Source organism: Mastigoproctus giganteus, chromosome 12 (assembly GCF_048544385.1).
Source record: "Mastigoproctus giganteus isolate SK-2022 chromosome 12, ASM4854438v1, whole genome shotgun sequence".
Taxonomy (NCBI): Eukaryota; Metazoa; Arthropoda; class Arachnida; order Uropygi; family Thelyphonidae; genus Mastigoproctus; species Mastigoproctus giganteus.
In genome coordinates this window covers 82,541,868-82,563,959 of record NC_143586.1, presented here as the reverse complement: position 1 = coordinate 82,563,959, position 22,092 = coordinate 82,541,868, and the positions used below count along the sequence as shown (strand labels likewise).

Sequence of the window (22,092 nt, the reverse complement as noted above, 5' to 3'; positions counted from 1 at the left end):
AATTAAAAAGAAAAGAAAAGAAAAAAGCATTTACATATGTGGTCTTTCTCAGAATTTGGAAGTTTTTTTTAAAAACTTCCAAATTCTGAGAAAGACCACATATGTAAATCTTTTTTAAATATTTATTTCCCCCCCCCCCCCTATTTTGACTTTATAGCCAAATATTACAGCAGTGTATCCCAAACCTACAACAATGCTTACCCCTTCTCAGGCAAAGAATTTGGAGATAGTTTTAATAATACTATTTTATCTAGACTAGAGTAATACAGTACAATATATGGTACTAATTTATTAATATATAATAACGATTATACATATATACTATATATAGAAATAATTATTTAAAAAATGGAATAAATTATAAAAATCAATAAAAGTTCTGACAGGACAGCACAGATATATCTGATGGATTCATACCAGTCTGGAATTAAAGTACCAATATTAGCTAGTGAAGAAAGCACATTTTTAATACTTATATTTTGGTATTAAAATTTTCAGTAAGAATGAAGTGTTTATTGTGAGGGATGGAACTGCTTGTGATCAGACACTAGTGAAGGCATATCTGGATTGATGTTTGTGATTATCAGACGATGATGAAGCTCACACATCAATAAGATGGTTTTTTTTTTTTTTTTTATATACCAACTGGTGCAGAGTATCTGACTTTATACAAATATGAAGTGAGGAAGGGCAGAAGATATTTAACAGCTTTATCTGATATAGTTGGACATTCAGAACTAACACCCTACAAAATGCTGTCAGTGTAATTGTTTTCAGAAAACCATCTGAAGCCAGCTGCAAGAGCTGTTGTTCTTCTGAATCTGAGAGGTTATTCTGCAATGTTTGAACATTGATAACGAAAGGGTTCCTTATCCTTATCCATGGATTCTTAAAAGCAAATATAATCATCAATTTCCATTGCTGGTTTGCTGTCTTATTATTTTCATATTATAAAATGTTGATGATTTTTTTTTTTTTTTTTTTTTGCTATGTGCACCGGGTTTTAACCCATTTATGCTTAGCGTCCTTTATATATTCCACCTAAAAAAAAATATTCGTAGATAATGGAAAACTGATATACCTACATGTTCCAGGAGTTTGGAGAAAATATATTCAGTGTTGTTTGTGGCTTTTAAGTTATAGTTTTTTTGTTGCCGCTTTTCAAATAAGATAAATTTTTGAGTTTCGATTTTCACGCATACTCGATTCACACAGGTAAGTGGTTCAGTATTTTTCAGTTCTCAAATTATCATTTTTTAATGTTTATTTTAATCACAAAGCATTAAATTTTAACCAGTATAAGTTTTAATTTTACAAACTGAAATGTGCTTGAGTTATATGCATTAACAAATCGGTGTTCTATATTTAGAACACAAGGCATAGAAACTGTCTGATGACAAGGATATTACAATTGTATAATTCTTTCGGTTTAAACATGAATTTTTATCCTGGATCCGGGATCCTTGTGTAGTGGAAGTGTAGGGTGACCTATGCTCCCATATTCTGCACATCAGGGTTGGTGTGGAAAGTATGGGAGCATAGGCCACCCCAAGCTTCCACTACACAAGGACCCCGGATCCAGAATAAAAACTTGGCACCATTCTATTGACTAATGGAGTTAAATGCTCTCCAATAAATTAACTGCTGGCAGGGCCCATTGCTTGTATGAACAGTGAGGCTTCTGGGAGCATCAGTAAGAAATCTCTTTGTATTAACCTAAGATTTCCTGTTTTCTATTGGCAATTCAAAACTCAGTACTTTTTATATGATAACAACCTTTATGGAAAACAACCAGGTAGCATCCTTCCCTAACTATAATACATACACTTTTTTTCTTTCTTTCTTTTTTTTTTTTTTTTTTTTAGCCGGAATGGACCCTAAACAGGTCTACAGCAAATCCATAAATCCAAAAGTCCCTCAAAACTAAATGACATTTTGGATTCAACTGAAGATTGCTCTCTACCCATGAAGGATAAAGAAAAATAATTTTTATTGCTATATTACCACCCGAGAATATAACCGGGAATATTACTGATGACGATTCTGGTGAAGAAGATGGTCCAAGAATGATCAATAATTTGCCTGGAAGCATGCTTAACCCTCAAGCTGCTTTAGATGATTCTTCAATTGACGAGGAGGAATCTAAATCCCCTCTGAAGAAAAAAAGGAAGGAGTAGGAGGAGTAGACCAAATGGACCAGAATACATCAAAATACAGAGCTACAAAACTGGTATTCGAGGAAAAAATAGTATTCTAGTCTTGTTACATATTTGATTGATGTAGCTGTAAGTAACGCCTGGCAGCTTTTCTGAAGAAGAATATGCAAAGGCAAAGATGCAATGGACCAATTAGGTTTTCATAGAACTATAGTTAGATTTTATTTAGAGCAATATTGCAATACACTACAAGGCCAGCAAGGAAGACCACAGCGAAATCTGAATGAAAGTCGAACTGACATGCACGCACATTAGGTTGTTCCTCAAGGAAATCAAACACAATGTGCACACTGTCATATGAAAACAACAAGATGTGAGAAATAGAGGGTTAAATGCTTCAAGGCTTACCATATTCAGCAACACTAAAAGAACTGTTGGATAAACTCTGGGTAAAATTAAGGGTCTATTTCTTAGATTTCTCTTTAAAGACCAGAAACTCGGGGGAGTAAGATGATGTCGTTCAGACGTTGGAGAAAGTTTCCCCAAGAGTCAAGTCTGCAATGGCCAGTTTCCCTTCATTTTCCAGATTTTGTCCCAGACCACCTTACAGCTGGTTGCTTAGGTAATAGAAGAAGTAAAACAGATCCGTAATTCCTTTTGGCACTGACGTGCAGGTTTAAAAGCTATGAAATTAGATGTAGTCAGATATCATCAGAATATACCCCAGGCTTTGTTTTGTGTATTTTTTTGCTGCTGTTGTATGTTCTGAATTCCACCATGGTTTGGGAAATGGTGGAAACCAGGTAGATGTTTTTGGAATTGTGACTGCATCAGAAGGTTCCTAACTGACTGTAGTGATGTCAAAATTTGATAGACATTGGAAGTCAGCCTGATCAATCTTCCACTGAGAGAACCTAAAAGGAAGCCCTGGTCTCCTGCTATGTAAGCAGGTAATCGCGGGGAAGTGATCACTTACGTATGGGTTCTCCGCTCTAAGAGTAATTAAAGGGGGGGGGGGAGCAGACAGAAAAGATCAATGGCAGATAAACATATGGGTAGACATATGTTCCCACATGTAGAAGAAAGATGTCAGTGTCAATGAGCATATGCTCTATGACTTATCCTATTGATGTCATTACTACCCAATCAGTGTTACATCCATTAAAATTCTAAAGAAATAAGGAAGGGAAAAGCAACTACATTACAACATAATCAAGGTCTCTGTGGGATATCAGTCCCAGGTGTCAAATAGAGCAGATTGTTAATAGAAACACAGCTCTATGGCAAATTGCTACCACCTCTACTGGCTGTAAGTAGCAAAAGTTGAATAGGCCCATCCACAATTCTATCCTTATGAATAATAGTTCAGTTATGCATGGTTGTAGGGATGTCATTTGCTTTTGGATAAGCCTCCCATAAGCAAAAGCAGACTATAATTCATGATTTTGCTGGAGTGATTTGATACCTTCACTATTCTGTTGGAAGCCGTGACAATTCCATAGAATTAGGCATTGTTTAGGCTTGTCTGTTGGTCAGCTTTCTGAAGTAATGAGGGTTATTTTTCTGGTTTTGGTTTTTCTTTTTTGGGGGAGGTACAGATACATTCCTGTGTCCATTTCTTCCTCCACAAAGAGTTCCAAGACTGATTCATCAGATAACTTGGTTTCTACATCCATTTTTTCATGTACTTCCATTGTCGCTTTAGTTTTCTGTACTATTACTTTACCTACCACAGAGCACAAACGGAAAGCTCAGCCACCCAGAAAACAATAAGTGCACTCAGAAGTGGGATGCCAGGGCTACCAAGACATCATACCTGTACAGCCACCAGCCTGAAAAATGTCCTTTGAACCGTGAGAGTATGAGCATAGCATTGATACAGTTGACCCATGCAAGCAAAACTAGATGACTGATCGTGGCTGAGCCATCCCAGGGCAGGATTCCTATGATGTTAGCCTAGAACCTTGTCTACTGGTGTTGGATCCCAGTGAAGACCAGCAGTCCCCTCAACACATACCCTCATGTCAAGTGGGAATTTTAAAGAATTCTGCATTCTAGGGTGCCAGATTTTACATCTGCAGAAACCGCCTTTGCTTGCTCCCCCCCCCCCCCCCAAACCAGTTATAACATGTGCTGCAACCATTTAGCATCCATTTACTGTCTAGGGTCAAATTCACAGGGCCAGCCAACTTTTCTTCTTACTCATTTATTCCTTCAACTTCCGTTTTCTTACTTCACATGCATGTCTTGAAAATTACAATCTATAGAAATTCAAGTCTAATGTCAATTAAGAATCTTCTATCTTCTCAACCTACTTACACACAGAACTAAGTACTCTAGTTTCTAATACTTTTACACATTTGGGGTTTCCATTTAAAAAAAAAATCATTATTTTAGCTTGCACCTGGTGGTTACTTCTAACATAATTAGATTAAGTAATTTTAGTTCTTAATCATGGAAAAAATATTTCCAGAATATTAGTTGCTGCAGAACGTGCACTTTTCAGAAATCCCACTGCAATAACTCATAAGTGGGCCCAAATATCAACTATGTCAGTTGCCCAAGTGGAAGCCTTAGCTATAGGCACTGGGAAAATGTTCAGACAAACCTTGGGGATGGTTTATAGGTTACTAAATGTAAATTTCCATTCCTCATAATCGAAGTCATGCACTGCACTGTTAATCTGCTGGCAGTCAGGTGAAATCAGATACATCCCATTACCCATTATGTAGTACATTTCAACAGACACCTTGAACTTTAAATAGAGAAATTGTGACAAAAAATTACCTTGGAAAGCACTGTAAGTTATTCCAGAGACAGTAAATAAAATCATTTCAATACTGAAGTCAGAGTAAAACAGCAATACATTGATCCATACAATTGTGTGGGGTCAATTATTCAGTTACACTAACCTTAGGGAAGGAGGCATTTTTAGAAGTAGTGGTCCAATGGTATGGGCCAGAATCGTTTAAGAGCAGTATAGATCCCCATGTGTTCCAGAAACAAACTCCTCAAAGCTTTGAAGTATCAAAATGATATCCTTATTCCATTTGCAGGGACATAAGAGGCATTACTTTTGAGCCCATTAACTTTTTGTAAATAATAATAATACATATACACACATGTATGTCTGTAAATATTACCATTGAATTTGTCAATATATTCTTGTTGTTCATGACATAAAACCAAAATCAACAGTAACAAGTTGTTTTCACTGATTGCTGGAATAAACAATTTTTTTGGGCACATTTTTCTGGAAGATATCGATTTTAAGTTGGAATTGATTTTTTTGTGACTATTTGGAAAAGTGTGCAGAATTGGAGAAATAAAGAGTATTATAATAAATGAATTAAAATACACAATTAAAGGACAAAAGTCCTCGCCTAATTCACGAATATGATCCTCATCTACAGAATTCTTAACTGGGGGCATTGAAACAATATTTTTTTAGATCCTAATAACATCAAAACCGACTATATCAATGTTTACATTGAAAAGGAAAATGTTCCCTCCAGGTCACGTATACTCCTACCTGAAGCACTGTTATGACCAGTACTCCACGTTGAATCTCTCCACTGATCAGCTAAGAAAATGCCTTTACTATCTTCAGGTTTTGGTCCTGTATCTTCAATTCCCCATAATTTTTTTGCTGAAGCAGGAATCTATATATATATATATATATATATTAAAAATAAATAAATAAAAACCATTTCTTAATATATAAAAATTCTACAATGTACAGTATAATTCAAAAAGAAGTAAATATGTTCATGAAATACTAATTATGCACTTGCTATTGTTGTTATGACTATTTAACAACCCAAGGGCAGCTAGGACCAAGATGTACCTATCCAAAGATTGCCAAATCATTTCCTATGATATGTTTTAACATCAATAGCTCCCATAAATTCATTAAAGACTGTGGATTTGCTATGTGGGCATTATGGGAGTAACTTCAGTCAGCAAGGATGTTTAATTGAAAGCTGTGTATTGCAATGCATGCACTGAGGAGGATTTGCAGATATAGGTGAGTGACATGTGTGGTCAAAACATGCCCTTGCTAAAATTAACTCTTCCTGCTGGTTTGTTCTGTAACTAGATTGTTATAATTATGGCCATTGTTTGATCTGATAAAGTATGTTAATGGTTTGTGTCTGCCAGATTTGAAGTCCTCTGTCTTTACAAGTTCTTTGGATTATCAATCTATAATCAGTGTAAGATTTAAAAAAAATATGAGTTGTTTGATGTAGTTGAATCTTTGGCAACTTTTACATCATTACCTGGGATCTCAGAATGCTCTGGAATCTAGCAAGATGTTAATGTCTGGTTTTTGTTCTAAAAATCTGTAAATAGAGAACGTGTAGAAGAAGAAGAACTGGGTTTTTTTTTTTTTTTTTTTTTTAAGGCTGCAACCACACAAGAGAGTTAGTACAAAGGGTACTAGGAAAGTTTTGCAATACAGCTTTGTTTATTTAATTTTTTCAAAGTAATTTCCTCTACATTCAATACACCTCTCCATCCTCCGAAACCAATCTTTAAACCAGTTCTGCCAAGTTTCACTAGGGAGTAAAGCACACTCGTTGTCCCAAGCCCGTAGAAGGTCCTCATCACTGGAAAACCGCCTCCCTTTTGGCTTCATTTTCACATGCGGGAACAGTGCAAAGTCGCAGGGAGCAAGGTCTGGACTGTAGGGAGGGTGCTCGAGAAGTTTCAGTCCTGTCGTGGTCAAATATTCGGTGCAGGCTTTGGCACGGTGAGCTGGAGCATTTTCGTGATGGAGGTACCAGGTGTCCATTCTTGACTTTGGCCGCAGGTTCTTCATAGATCCAATGACTTTAGGCAGGCATTGTTCAGTATACCACTTAGCTGTGACTGTCTTCTGCGTGTCCAAAACGACACGTTCCACAATTCCACTCGATTTGAAAAATACAGCTATCATTTTCTTCTTTACAGATCGGGATTTTCTGACAATTACGGGTGTGTCGTCATCATCAAAGACCCAAACTTTGTTTTGAGCCTTGGTCGGCAGATCGTAATAGTACAGCCAAGTCTCGTCACCTGTCACGATGTTGTTCACATACCGAGATTGTCCCTTATCAAACTTTTTTAACATCTCCCGGCACCAAGTCACACGTCGTGTCATCTGCTCTTCAGTCAGTTGATGCGGCACCCAGAGAGAACAAAGTTTCTTCACGTGCAAATGATCTTGCAGAATCGAACGAATTGCTGGTGCATTTAGGCCCAAAGTATCCTCTATCTGTTGGTAGGTCACTCGCCTGTTTTCGTCAAGCATTTTCCTCACAGCAGTAACATTTTCCTCCGTAACTGACGTTCGTGGCCTTCCCGGCCTCTCAGAATCCTCCAGAGTGAAATTTCCCCTTTGGAATTCTCTATACCACCTGAATATCGTTGTACGATGTGGACAATCATCATCTAGTGCAAGAGTCATTTCTTCTAAGCACTGGTCTATGGTTAAACCACGCACAAAATTATACCGCAAAACTGTCCTTATCTCATTTCGTGACCACGATGCCATCGCAAGCAGTTTACACTCTCACTACTAATGAATAACTGAGCCCATCGACTTGGCGCGGCGGCTACTATGCACGTATGAACATGTCTCAACATGCAGCAACAAGCAGCTTCCTGTGATTCATTGTTGCGTCATATTGCAAAACTTTCCTAGTACCCTTTGTATATATTAAGATCTGGGATGTGGCCAAGTTATTTACATGTTGTAAAGCGAGTTTAATGGCATATTGTTCATTCTCATTGTTATCAAATTTACAATGTGTGAAATACTGCTGCAACCACAGCAGTATCTGTTTTCTTTCATCAGTGTAAATCTGATAACAATGAGAGCCATCAGTGTAAATCTGATAACAATGAGAATGATGAACTCAATAAGCTATGTGCAGTTGCTAAATGTTGCAGCAAATATATGCGGTTCATTCAATTGATATGTCCAACAATGAAAATTGTACCAATGTTGGATCAAAAAGATATTTATGGGCATGATGTAATGGTAAGCTATGAATTTTAGCTGCATAGCTGAGCAGTAGCATTTTCCTTCTGAGATATAATGGAGTTCATTTACTTCTATATACTGGAGATGTCTGAAAAGCTCCCAAAGCAGTTCTCGGTACAGTGTTGGATGTTGTTCAATTTTATAAGGATGATATTTCCAGGAAAATCATAAACAGGAGCTCCATAATCTAAACACAACCTGACGAGTGTACAATATCGGTGGCAGGATGTAATGGTTGCCACCCCATGTTGTTGCAGAAATACTTTTAATCACATGAAAATTTTTAAAACGTAAGACGCGTGCACTGCGAAATGGGTTATGTGTGCTACGAATGGCAGTTTGCTATCTAGTATTTCCAGATATAGGTGAGTGACGTGTGTGGTCAAAACATGCCTTGCTAAAATTAACTCTTCCTGCCACCTTCCTTCCAGTCAAATAATAATAATAATTTAAAAAAAGAATATATTTAATTATATATTCCATACTAGACCTAGAAATCGGACAGGGTTTGTTAGCGAGATTAGTTGACTTTTTAACCTTAATTTTGGTTTCAGATACATGCTGCAATTCTTACAGAAGTAGATACGGTAATTTCTGTGGTGAGAGGCAATAGCCATTAAATGCCATTCAATATGTTTTGTTTATTGAAGTTGTCTTTCTATAGTATGCATATCCTGAGAATGAATACAGGCTGTAGATCATCTACATACAAATAAGCTTTGATGGTATTTAGAATATCTTGTAACACCCGATTTATCTGAACAGAAAAAGTAGCACAAAGTATTGATCCTTGCAGTATACCTTTTTGGATGTATTCTAGAGACAGTATATTTTTGTATCATACTAGGAAGGTTCTGAGAATCAAAAAAAAAAAAAAACAAAAAAACTCAGGTAATTGTCCTTTAGCAAAACAGAGTGAAGCTCTTGTATAATACTGAATTCCCATGTTATGTCAAAGGCTTTTTTGACACAAGTCTTGCCATAATTGTTCCCTTTTGATAAATGAGTTACAGATGTTTGACTCTGCTTTGATCATCATATCTAATTCCTCGATCATCAGATCTCTTTTACCTGAATCCATACTGATTTTGGTCATTACATTTTTAGATTCCAGAAACCACATGAGCCACTTATGTACCACTTTTTCTAATAATTTTCATAAGCAGCCAGTGAGAAATTCTGGTCAATAGTTCTCTAGGACTGGCTGACAGGCTGGCTGATCTTTTTGTGCTTTGGGAAAAGCTAAGCCAAAGGCATGTTGCCATGACTGTGGGTGTGAATTTTCAGATAGGATTCAATTATAAAAACTCAGCAGCAAATTCAAGGCTATTTTATTTAATTATATATTCCAGCTGGCCCTACAGCATTGTTGGACAATGATTATAATCAACAGATATCAAAATTTATTATATCGCTCAGTTAACTTTTTGATATGATGGAAAGACAGGTCATAGGCAGTGATTATACAATGTTTCAACAAGGGCATTTGCTATCTCCAGTAGGGTGGATATTTGCCATTTATTTTATATATATATATATATATATATATATATATACACATTTTTTTTTTTTTCCAAACTAAGTTAATATCTGTGTCTTGGGTAATAGTAGATGCAAAATGTATCCAAGAGTCTTTTCTTGCAGTTCATCTAATTTGACTGGATTTCACTTTCATTCTTTTCTGATTAATGACTACTGTTATGGGGTACCTGTGAAATAAGTTTCATGCTTTAGCATTAGTAGAGGCACCTGATGCAAGAAAGCAAGCTTACATAGCATCAGTCAAATAATAATAATAATTATAAAAAAAAAAAAAAAAAAAAAAACATTCCCATTTCACCTATCCATTCAGTCCAAATGCCTGTCTACTTCTGCCGTTAACTTATTTAAGTGGTCAACCTCCACTACGACAAATGAAAGTTTGTTCCAACTATCAACCACCCACAAGCTAAAGGCAATCTATTCTACAATTGTCCTTCCTCAATTTGAATTTATATCCCTTCAAGTAAGTAATCCCAGCAAGAGGAAGAATCCCATCAGCATTCAGCTTGCTCAAACCATTCAAGGCCTTATACACCTCAATCAGATCAACCTTGCAGGTGCCTAGTTTCCAGACACTGCAATTTGCAGAACTTAAGCCTTTCTTTGTAACAGCACCCTTTGTTGCATTCATCAATCTCGTTGCCCCCCCCCCCTCTCTCTCTCTCTGTACTTATTCTAGCAGCTCCACATCCTTTCTAAAATGAAGCCTCCAGACCTGTATGCAGTACTCAAGATGCGGCCTAACTATTGCCTTGTACAAGGGGATAATCACCTCCCTGTGCCTGCTAGCAAAATTCTATATATCATTTACAAGATTCCATGACCTGCCCTGGCAGCCCATCTGCACTGTCAGTGAAATTCATATTTGACTACACAATTACCCCCAGGCGTTTCTCACTTTCCACTTCCCTGAGTGTAGTACCCACACAGTTGGTACATTTCTCTTGGGTTATTGCTACCCATATGCAGTACTTTGCATTTGTCAATGTTAAACTTCGGTTGCCACTTCCCAGCCCATTTTCTCAACTTATCTAGACCCAGTTGGAGTAGCATACTGTCTTTACTGTTGTAAACAACCCTGCCAACCTTTGAATCATCTGCAAAATTGAACATTAATCCTGATATACCATCATCAATATCATTGAGGAGTACACAAAACAATGGGCCTGGCATCGGATCCAGGGGAACTCCACTAATAACATTTGTCCACGAAGAGCAGTGTCCACTGATTACCACTCTCTCTCTCTCTCTCTCTCTCTCTCTCTCTCTCTCTCGTCTCCCACTCAACCATCCCTTTCTCCATTGTAGCAACTTACCCTTAATGCCATACCTCTGTACCTTTGCAATTTGTACAGCAGTCTTCCTGAAATCCAAGTATATGATATCAAAAATATTTTTTACATTCAGTTCCTTTGTGACCACATCATAGTAATCAAGAAAATTGTTCAGACAAGACCTCACTTCAACAAACCCATACTGTGTCTTAACTATTACTGCAGTCTTGTCTAGATGATCCTGCAATGCTTCTTTAGCCAGTGGCTCCATTATTTTCCCAGGAAGACCAAATTAAACTAACTGTCTATAGTTACTTGTGTAACTTTCGAACCCCCCCCCCCCTTTTGTGAATTGGTTATACATTTGCACTCCTCCAGTACATGAAGACGAGTCCAAGGAAACTCATAATTATGGATAAGAGTTCACTTACTTCCTTTGCTGCCTCTAATATAACTGGAGAGATCCTGTCCACCCCAGGTGCCTTCCTTATGTTTAACTTTAACAATTTCTCCTCCACTTTGCTCTCAGTTATTACAAAATCACTTAGCTCCCTGTTAGAGTTTGATAAACGTCTGGCATTCCCCTCATTGAATAACTTCTCATGTGTTGTTCAATGAGGATGCAAAATACTCATTCAGTTTATCAGCTACCTGAGCATGATTATCAATAGTCAACCCAGCTATGTCAAGTGGTCCAATCTGATTCATCTCTTTAATTCTAACTTATGTAAACGGTTCTTTACATAAGTAAAGAACCCTTTGCTATTTTTCTTTACATCCTTTGCCAAAGATTTCTCGTAATTGTTTTCGCCTACCTAACCTCTTTTTTGTGACTTGATTACAGACAAGCTTATATCTGCCATAGGCTTCTGTGTCACGTGATAATTTATATGCATCCATACATTTTTCTTCTTTGCCACGAGCCTCATTAGTTCAACTGACATCCATTTAGGCTGTTCAAGGATGTCAGATGTTCATCTGACATCCATGAGCAGTATTTCTTAGTTGGAATGAAAAGCCTAGTAGCCTCCAAGATTAAGTCCCTGAAGGCTTCCCATTTAGAATTCAATGTTGGTAACATCACTTGATCCCACTGTACAGAATTTAAAAACTGTCTGAGATCCCTGTAGTCAACTTTATGAAAGCAAAAGCCCTTCCCTTTAGCCTTGATGTTAGTTACATCTTTAAGTAATTCCCCTATCAGTACATTGTGATCACTGTCACCCAGTGATTGCTTTATCTGCAAATTCTTAATGCATGAATAATCACTACTGATGATCAGATCAAGAGTATTGCTCCCTCTGGTTTCCTCTCGAATGCTGCTGTAGAAACAGTCATCCAATAAATCAAAAAAGTCTTGCTAGTATGCAAGTTCCACAACCCACAAGTTCCAGTCAATATCTGGAAAGTTAAAATCCTCCATTATAAGACATTCTGATTTACTGGCCCACGCTATTTCTCTGCGCAACTGCTCATTATACTCATCAGATTCATTAGGCATATATCACACCTACTCTCATTTTTCCTTCCCCAGTGCTTATGTCATACCAAACAGACTCAACATTGCATTGTCCACCAACATCAACTGGATGCATTTCCTTAGATTTTATTTGTTTCTTAACTAACAGCGTAACCCCTCCTCCCTTCCTGTCCTGTCTTTCCTTTCTGTACACATTGTACTCCCCAAATTCCAATTCTGCACTGCTTATATCTGTGTGACACCACGTCTCTGATATCCCAACAATATCTGCCTTTGATGTCTTGACTAGCACTTCAATCAAATTTATTAACTATACTCCTAGCATTAGTGTACATGCAAGTATACATGCACCTGTTTCTACTCTTAGTTACCCTAACACAGTCCATGTATTTATTTGTCCACTATGACTCCCAACAGTCCTAAAAATCTCCATTGCTTTGCTTTCCATGCTGCTGCTCATTCTAATAGAAGCAGTGCAAGAATCACTTTTGACTCTGCCTGCAGCCACTGTTAACCTTTTATTCTGCATACGTCAAACTAGCAGTTTTCCAGCCCACCTAAAACTGCCTCGATAGCATCAGCAAATATTCTTGCACCCTTTCTATTTAAGTGTACCCCATCAGTAAATAATATCAGTGCTATTTCTTTCGGTTCCATTAAAATCAAATTATTCTGGTATTTGAATGGATAATTGAATTCAATGAATTTAGATGAATTTGATTTCTGAAAGAGAGAACCTTAACGTTTTATACAATGCAACATTTCAAGGCTACTCATTTTTATGTTACATCTAAACAGACAAATAAAAACAGCTAAGCCCTTTCAACTAAGAGACTCTGTGGATTTTTCATAAACTATATTTATTAATTAATTAAATAACAAGCAAGTGTAAAAACTGTATTACAATTAAAGAGTACACTGAAAGGACAGAATTCATGGGATACCGGGTTCCTGAGCAACGTGATGCTGTGACCCCTCTTGCTAGCGGACAAACCCACTGCCGACCGGGCTAGCCAAGTGGGTAAAGTACCTGCCCGGCAACCCCAAGGTCGCGGGTTCGATTCCCGCCTCAGGCTTGGATCAAAGTACTGCAAAAACCTTGGGAGGTGCAATATGGCCACAGAAGCCGATGTACCAACAACTACCAAATCAAAAAAAAAAAAAAACCCCCACTACTTGGCAGACATATAGGTACACTGCATTCGTGTAGATGGTAATTCAATGTCATTATGGATAAACATTGTGAGTTAACCCACTTTGAAAGAGCAATGATAGTGGGGTGCCCGACATGGAGGTGGTAGAGAAATTGCGCTAAGCCCTTTCAACAGTATATTGGGCATACATACACCATTTCCGGAATAACATCTCACCGTGGAAAGCGCTGTGGGTGGAGAAATGTGGTGGATGAGCATGGCCGTTGACATCAGTCTTGCATTGTTTCAGCCAACCGAGGGTGACAGTGGTGTAAATCACCACTGACTTCAATGAGGGAGGTGCCAAAAACATCTCCACCAAGACCATCAGGCGATCATTAGCCACAATAGGTAATGGGAGCTTTGACAAACCACAGTCCCATTGCTAACACCAACACAGGACTCTACACCTCAACTACGTGAAAGTGCAACAGGACTGGACCTTGGCAATGGGTTTCCTGGTCCGATGAGTCCAGTTATTCCGAGCGGACAGGAGGGTGCGTATCTGGTGGAAACCGCACTAAGCTATGCACCCATCATGTCAACAAGGAACTGATCAGGCAGGTGGATGGTCAGTAAGTGTGGGGTGTGTTCAACTGGCACATGCTGGACCTACCAGCATGTGCCAGTTGAACACACTAGATGCATCTCTGGTAGGTCCAGGTTGTGTCCATCCTTGCAGACCATCTACATCCCTTCATGGTTATCGGACAATGGACTCTTCCAGCATGGCATTGCGCCTCCACATAGAGCAGTGGTGACTAGAACATTATTTGAAGACCATTCCACAGATTTCACCACCATGGAACATCTTTGGGATGCGGTGAAAAGGTCCATTCAAGCTTTGCACCCCCACCCAAGAATGTGATGGAATTATGGGCAGCGGTGCAGCAAGCCCAGATGGAAGTATCTGTGGAATGCTTTCATGAACTCAATGTCTCGCCGTGTGACTGCCCACATCCATGCGAAAGGTGGGCCTACTCGCTACTACGTAGGTACCGCGTGACATTTCAATAACAAATCACTTATAATTAACATAAACTTGAGATATGAAGTTTTCTGAGCAGTGCAGAAAGGCTGCCAGAGCAGGTCATGGGGTATTGTTGATGATATACGGGAATTCTGCTTGCAGGGATAAGGAGGGATTAAACCTTTGTATAATGCAATGGTTAGGCCTTAACTTGACACTTGCATACAGGTGTGGAGGGCTCATTTTAGGATGTAAGAGTTGCTAGAACAAATACAGAGAAGGGCAACAAGATTGGTGAGGGGAAACAAAAGGTTACTCTTACCAGGAAAGGTTTAAGTTGTGCAAATTGCAGCATCAGGAGACTAGACACCTGCAAAGTGATCTGATTGAGCTGTACAAGGCAGGTTTGAGCAGGCTCATTGCTGATGGGATTCTTCCTCTTACTCAGATTACAAAACTATTGGATCAAATAGATGGGTGAAACGGAAATATATTTTTTTGACTGATATGCTTGCTTTCTTGGATCATATGCCTCTATTGATGCTAATAATAATGAATGATCACATAGACCCCCCCTCCAAGTTATTAGAAATCAAGATTTCAACTGAACTCGCATGAGTCATGCACTGAATTTTTTTTTTTTTTTTTAAACTGTGGGGTACCTGGGAAAATATGGTAATTTGATTAGCTTCTGAATGTCCTATTGTTTCTCTTATCTGATCATTTGTCCTCTACCCAGTGAGTTCAAAAATGAACTTATATGGGATGCATCCCCCCCCAATGTGATAGGATGGCTGGGTATGTGTAAAGCAATTTCTTACCCTCAGCTGTACACGCACACCTATAAATTATAGTTGCCAGTTACAAAGACTGTTAAAAGTCATACATTTACCTCTGGCTACCCACCACAAAATTTAAACCCACTGCTCTTTGCCATTGTGGGGATCATTTTGACTACCCCTTTCTTTCCCCCAGTTCATTTTCATTTTTATTCATTAGATACTCACTCTGTCTACTCAACTGCAGTTCAACAACTTGCAAGAATAATTTTGCTTCAGCTTCTTTAATAATTCTGTTAACTATCTTGAACAGGTAAAAATAACCCCTACATCTCAACTTTTATATATCTGCCACTATACTTTGGATTTTAAGTTAACCCTTTCCCACTTTTAAAAAAATATATTTGAAAATTTCTTGACCAGTTATGGTATAAATAAATTAGCATTATCATATTATATCTCCCTGACTCTCGTTTGTATTACTGAACTGATTATACAAATTGCGCTCTAGAAAGCATGAACTGCAATTTCTGTATATTGCATAGGCAACATAGATCATATAGATCAACAAGTCAATTAATAATGATAAAAAAATAAATTTGTTTATTCTCTAGATGATCAAGGGCAGGATAGTTTATAAATCCATGACCACATATATTGAATTATTAAGGGAAGCCAGATTTTCAGCAGCAGTCAATGCTGGGTCATGCATTTTTGTAGTAGTATACAGAAACCTCCTTGCTCATAACCATGGATACTATGCACTGGACCACAGCTAACCCAAATTAATAACCCCCCCCCCCCACTTGAATTCAGGTGTGATCAACAAGTTTTGTTGTGTACTGTATCAGTAAAGATTTAATTTTTCCTTTAATAACAATTTGCTGTGATATCATTAATTTTCATTACAGACAATACCTATAATAGTTATATAGCACATGAAACTAGCCAAACCGAATATACAGGAATTTAAAACAAACCAGACAAATTTAATCCAGAATTTAGACACCAATTAAACTTAAGTGAGTAAATTAACAGTTGCAAGAATTCTGACAAAACTGGGGCAGTTAAAAGAATGGATAATTAGCTAATAAAACAACATTCAGAAATGAAATCTCAATGTTTTAATATACAGCAAGAGCTGAATTCCTATATCCTTAACAGAAATATAAAAATAGATAAAAGCAGGTGAACTAAGAATAATATAATTGCCCATCTGAATGTTCTCCCCATTACCAATTCATTCCATTTAATTTCATGAAAACTGCAGGTGTAAAATTTGACTGCTATTATCAACTAATATTTTTTCCCCTCTACAGAGATATGTTCATATCTCCAGAATATTTACAAATTACACTGCATCAAAAAGCAAGTGTTAAACTTGCTTTCCGATACAATGTTAATTTTATTAAAATTATTTATTATTCAATTAAATTTTAATTAATTATTAAAAATTAATTCTGTATAAAAATAATTTGTTTTAATTTTTTAAATATGATATGTATTCATAAGTAACTATTTGAGTCAAAATGTAAACAGAGTAATTTGTCTTAGCTGATGCACCAGCTAGATAATATCAATAATGAAATTGAAAATAATTTTTTCAATGTAGGTGGCCAGCTGTGAAATTTGGCTGGAAAAAAGATAAATACAGAACCGCAGATGAAAAAGAATTTTAAAATAAAACATAATTTGAAATAGATTTCATGAAAATACAAGTGTCTCTCGATCAATGAAAAGAATGTATTCCTGAAATTTTCCATTAAATAATTCAAGATATTCTCATACAAAAAATATTTTATAATCCAAGAAGATAAAAACAAAATATAAAATGATTACACTTACATTTAACACATGTATTATATTTTTTATGAATTTTTATATGCAGTGTTTCAATGTCTTATTTATTGAGCACTTGTGTTTGTCAAAACAAGACAATGAAGTTAACACTCAACTTGCACAACGGATATCCAGGAGTAGACTTTCTCTATATATTCAAAACAATAAGTTGTGATTTTTTTTTTGAAACAATAAATAGTTTTTAGCCTTTATTTTTTTTAAATTAAGTAATTAATTATGCTGCAAAATACAAGACTACAAGTACTGTACTTTCATTATCTGCAACAGAAATTATTTTTGAATATGATATATATCAATAACTTCTATTACTTAGCATTATTCCATGAATCAAAAAATCTGCAATTTGAAATTCCCTATTTATGTTTTCGAATTTATAAGGCTCGCAACTTCAAAATTTTGTTAAATTAATCTTCGTGGACCGACGAATGCTGTTTTTCAACAAAATTCATTCATGAAATCAATATATATCTTATTGTGGAAAATTAAATTCACAGGGCATTTTTATGAATGTACAATTCATAAAAATCCTTCTTCTTGTCTACAATAGCGGGGATAAAAATCCTCCCCTTCTTGTCTACAATAATTTATTGTAGACAAGGGGAGGGGGAAGGATTCCTATAACAAACACACCGAAAATAATTTACATCACCAGACGAAAGTTTAACAATCGTTCAATTTCACACATAAAAATTTAAACGATAAAATTAATTATTAACCAAAAATATTTCTTTATATGCCGCTATATGTAATATGGCGATGTTTGAAGGGGATTGTGTCAGATGCACAGCAACGAAAGTGAAATACATTAAAGAAATGAACAGAAACAAACATTTCTGTAAAACCAAGGGCGACACAACGTCTACTGAAAAAAACGGTTATGCCCAGAACGAACAACAGTCCAACTATTGCATCACCGAGACACCTGACAGTAACAATGGCTGGCAAAAACGGGAAGTACCCTTCGTCGGCCACAGACCAAATATTCGTTGTCATGACGACGAGTGGTGGAAACTAGCAATGGCCACGACATGCATGGTCGCTTCTACAGTTAATGCCACAGGTGTTATGCGCTGATGCAGGCAGGTATTAAACTCTGTGTGTGTGTGTGTGTGTGTGTGTGTGTGTTAAAAATCTCAAAAACTGGTTTTTCGGTGTGCTACACCTTGCTACTTTCTCTTTTTAATTAAAAAGTAGATTGCAAAAACTGACAATAATTAACCACAGGTTAACACTTCTTAACGATTATCTGGATTTCGTAAATCTTATTCTTAAACAATACAGCTAAAAACGTGTTTTACAATAAAGGCTAAGCTTTATTTTAAATATTATTTCGGTTTTCGGTGTGCTGCTCCCCGTTACTTTCTCTTTTAATCGAAACGCAGACGGCAAAAACCAATAATTAATCACAGGTTAACACTTCGTCACGGTTACTTGAGATACGCAAATCTTATTCTTACACAATACAGCTATAAACCCTGTTTGAAAATAAAGACTATGCTTTTAACAAAATATGCCTCTCAATCCGCAAAAGATTTTTCTTTACAATAAGCAAAACAGTATGTGCGAATGTATTCAACAAAACCTACGGGGAGGTTCAATTCAATTAATTCTGGAGAGAAAACCAAATTAATATTAAATAAACTAATGCAGTTTAGCTTATCGAGAAGGGTGTTAAGCTAATGCAGTTTAGCTTAACATCCATTTCAATTAGAGCAGTTTCGTATTTAGTCAGAATTCACGGTGAGGCAGGGAAATGGGCGATTTTAAAAACTCAATAATTAAATAAAGAATTTGTATTTGCAAATTATAAATATGGCTTCTTAAAGTACACTGCATGTCGATTATTTTTTGAAGATGATATCCACGTCTCTGCACAGACATTCTTCTAATCATCGACGTATACTTCCCATGATGAGACGCTGCTTAGAATCTTCCAAAGAACTCTTGCAATTTCTTCACAAATTTTTTCTTTCGGTTCTTCAGTATTGTAGTGATCAGCGTACACCTTGCTTTTTAAGTGTCCCCATAAAAAAAAAAAAAAAAGTCGCACGCTAATAGATCTGGGGACGTTGAAGACAGAAAATGGTGACATTTCCCGCGAGTTATGAAAAAACAGTCATATGGTCCAGTAACACCCTGGCAATATGAGACGTCGCACCATCTTGTTGAAACCAACTGGGCTCATCAGCTTGAGGAAACCTGGGAGCTAGTTCATCACACACCCATTTAAAAATACATAATCATATAACCCAGTAATTGGACATAATATGCTATCCGTGGATAGCAACTTGGATCAGTATAATTCACAGAAGCTAGTTTATCAGAAAAAGTTGCGAGCATGTTACCATAGCGCCTTGCCAACCCACCCGGCTAGCCCGACGGCTTTTTTTTTTTTTTTTTTACTAGCGAGTCAACAGCGGGGATTCAAAAAGAGTGTAAACGTTGAAAAATTACATCCGACATAAAAGCTCAAAAATATGTTATGCGAGGTTTACCGAGGTTTACACGGTTTACCGTGTTAGAGAGAATCCGTGTTATATAAGTACCGTGTTGTGCGAGGATTGCCGCAATTTATCAATCGTGTTGTAGAAGTACCGTATTATACGGGAGTTGCCTGTATTTCACTTTTCGTTAATTTATTTAGCTTCTTCTTATGTCTACAAAAATATATTTCCCAAATTTCTTTATAGATCATCAGTAATTCATGCAAATGAAAAAACGATCAAACCTACTGAAAAACTTAATTTAAAAAAAAAAAAAAAAAAACATGCACATTGCAAGGATCCAACCTACTTTATCCAGAAACATGTCTTCTGTGACAGTGAGTTTGTCACCTGTTACCCCTATGGAGAGGTCTAGATTCGAATTCCGTTCTTAAAGGCTGTAGATAGTCGAGCGACGGAATCCGTGATTTAGGAATTATTAAACCCAACAGAGTGCAATTCTACCGGGATGTCCATGAAGGCAGACGTGTTTTAAGTTGGCTCCGGTCAGTTAACTGAAGGAGTTTAACATCAAGTGTCAGGCTGACAAAACTTTGTTTAAACTGTATAATTTTTAAAACTTATTTCAGTAACTTCGTAAAATATTTTGTAAATTTAATCCTTAACTTTTCTAAAGTAGTTCTGTTAAATTTAACAGAAACTTCAATTCTGTAATATGCTATAAATTTAAATTTTGTAATCTTTGTTAAGTTCATATTTTACCTAAATAATAGTTATTACAGGATCCACTTTTAATACATCGTCCAAAGACGACGTGACTCAGACGGATATGCTTGAGGGCGATTTTGATGTGAGTCATGAGTTCGCCTCTTGTATAGCCTCTAATTTTTTTCAAAGGCCGGTCGAGACAAATTAAGCCAACTAATGATTAATTTATTTGCACTCAATGTAAAGAGTGTACTGATCTCAAATTAAAACTTGGTGTATTGGTATAAAAATTTGAACCATTGAAGAAACAGGTGCTTGCCAAGAAACAAAGTAACTGGGAGCTCGTCATGGACTCCAGTATCTCGTGACCTGCCAAGAGATGCATCCCAGAACAGAATAGTCAAGTACATACTGCTCTGGTTGAAGGATATTTAGTTTCATTGGGAGATTCTATTGTCGGGTACGACACGCGGAACAAATTTTGTAATAAAGATGGGCCACAGTGTGCTTGCTGGGAGCAACAATTGATAATGCTATCAACAGACTGTCATATTTTTAACGGAATGAGGAGAACATTATTATTCATGTGGGGACAATTCATATTAAACGAACACAAACTGACAATTTCTTTGATAAATATGGGACCATGCCGAAAAAATGCAGTGAGTTAGGTCAGAATGTGTATGTCTGCAATTCTGCCCAGACACCATAAGAGGGATTATATGCTGAAAGCCTTGTGAATTACCCCAAGACCTAAGGGCGATCTCTGCGGGGGGTGGGGGGTTATCACCGTAGGCTGCAATTCTAGGCAGAATGTATCTATTTTGTAGAGATGGTATTCACTTGAACAAATGTAGAGCAGGGGGTTTTGCCAGTATCACTGAGAATACCCTAAGGGTTCAGAGAAGCTGCTGGTCAGGGAGAGAAAAGGATAATAGCATACCCGAGTTTATCTGATGATATCGGTTAAACTAATGCTAAGCTAAGCGCAGATTAAGAATTCTTATTTGTTGCCAAGATGTTCAAGGGGTTGGCAATGTTTCAAATGAACGGGATGATAAAGCTAGGAGAAAAAAGCCTAAATAACATCAAGGAGTGTGTCAAGAGTGTTGTCAATAACATGGATGAATTCGAACACCTAATTAGAACAACGAATGCTGATATATATGCTCCTTGTAGATAAGTTCGGAACCTTACACTGTTTCGCCTTGACTCTACCACCACGGACTTTATGTAGTTCAGTCCACTAAACAGAATCAGCAATGACTCTCATTGACTTCTTTGGCAACTCCCAACAACTGATGAACTCCATCCACAAGTTTGCCTCTTCTCTTAAACTGCAAAGTGACTAGCCCTGTTCTAAGTATGGTAGTTTATTATTATTTTTTAATTATTTTTTTCTATTCTCTAACTGATTAATTATTACTTATTTTACGGGTAACTTAATTTAATGCAATCCTCTTTTGTACGTAAGATTTTAATGTTTGAATCTATATCAATGTTTATCATCCTGTTGGATGTTGTTGTTGTTGTTTTGGTTTTATTGGCGCATTAGCTACTAAGGCTATAATGCGCCAAGACCATGTCATTTATAAAAAAGTTTAAACTTTCAGTGAACTAATTAGGTCACTATGTCCAAAGGTATAATAAATATATAA

The 22,092-nt window shown here is 36.9% G+C and overlaps 1 protein-coding gene across 1 annotated transcript in view; it reads right to left on the bottom strand.

Moving 5' to 3' along the window:
• The window catches only part of pum (pumilio), a 415,697-nt gene that overhangs the window by 212,973 nt on the left and 180,632 nt on the right, over positions 1-22,092 (bottom strand). The window contains exon 4 of the mRNA XM_090386283.1: positions 5,689-5,818. Within this exon, the coding sequence (XP_090242409.1) occupies positions 5,689-5,818 (130 nt within the window). The remainder of the gene's footprint in view (positions 1-5,688; positions 5,819-22,092) is intronic.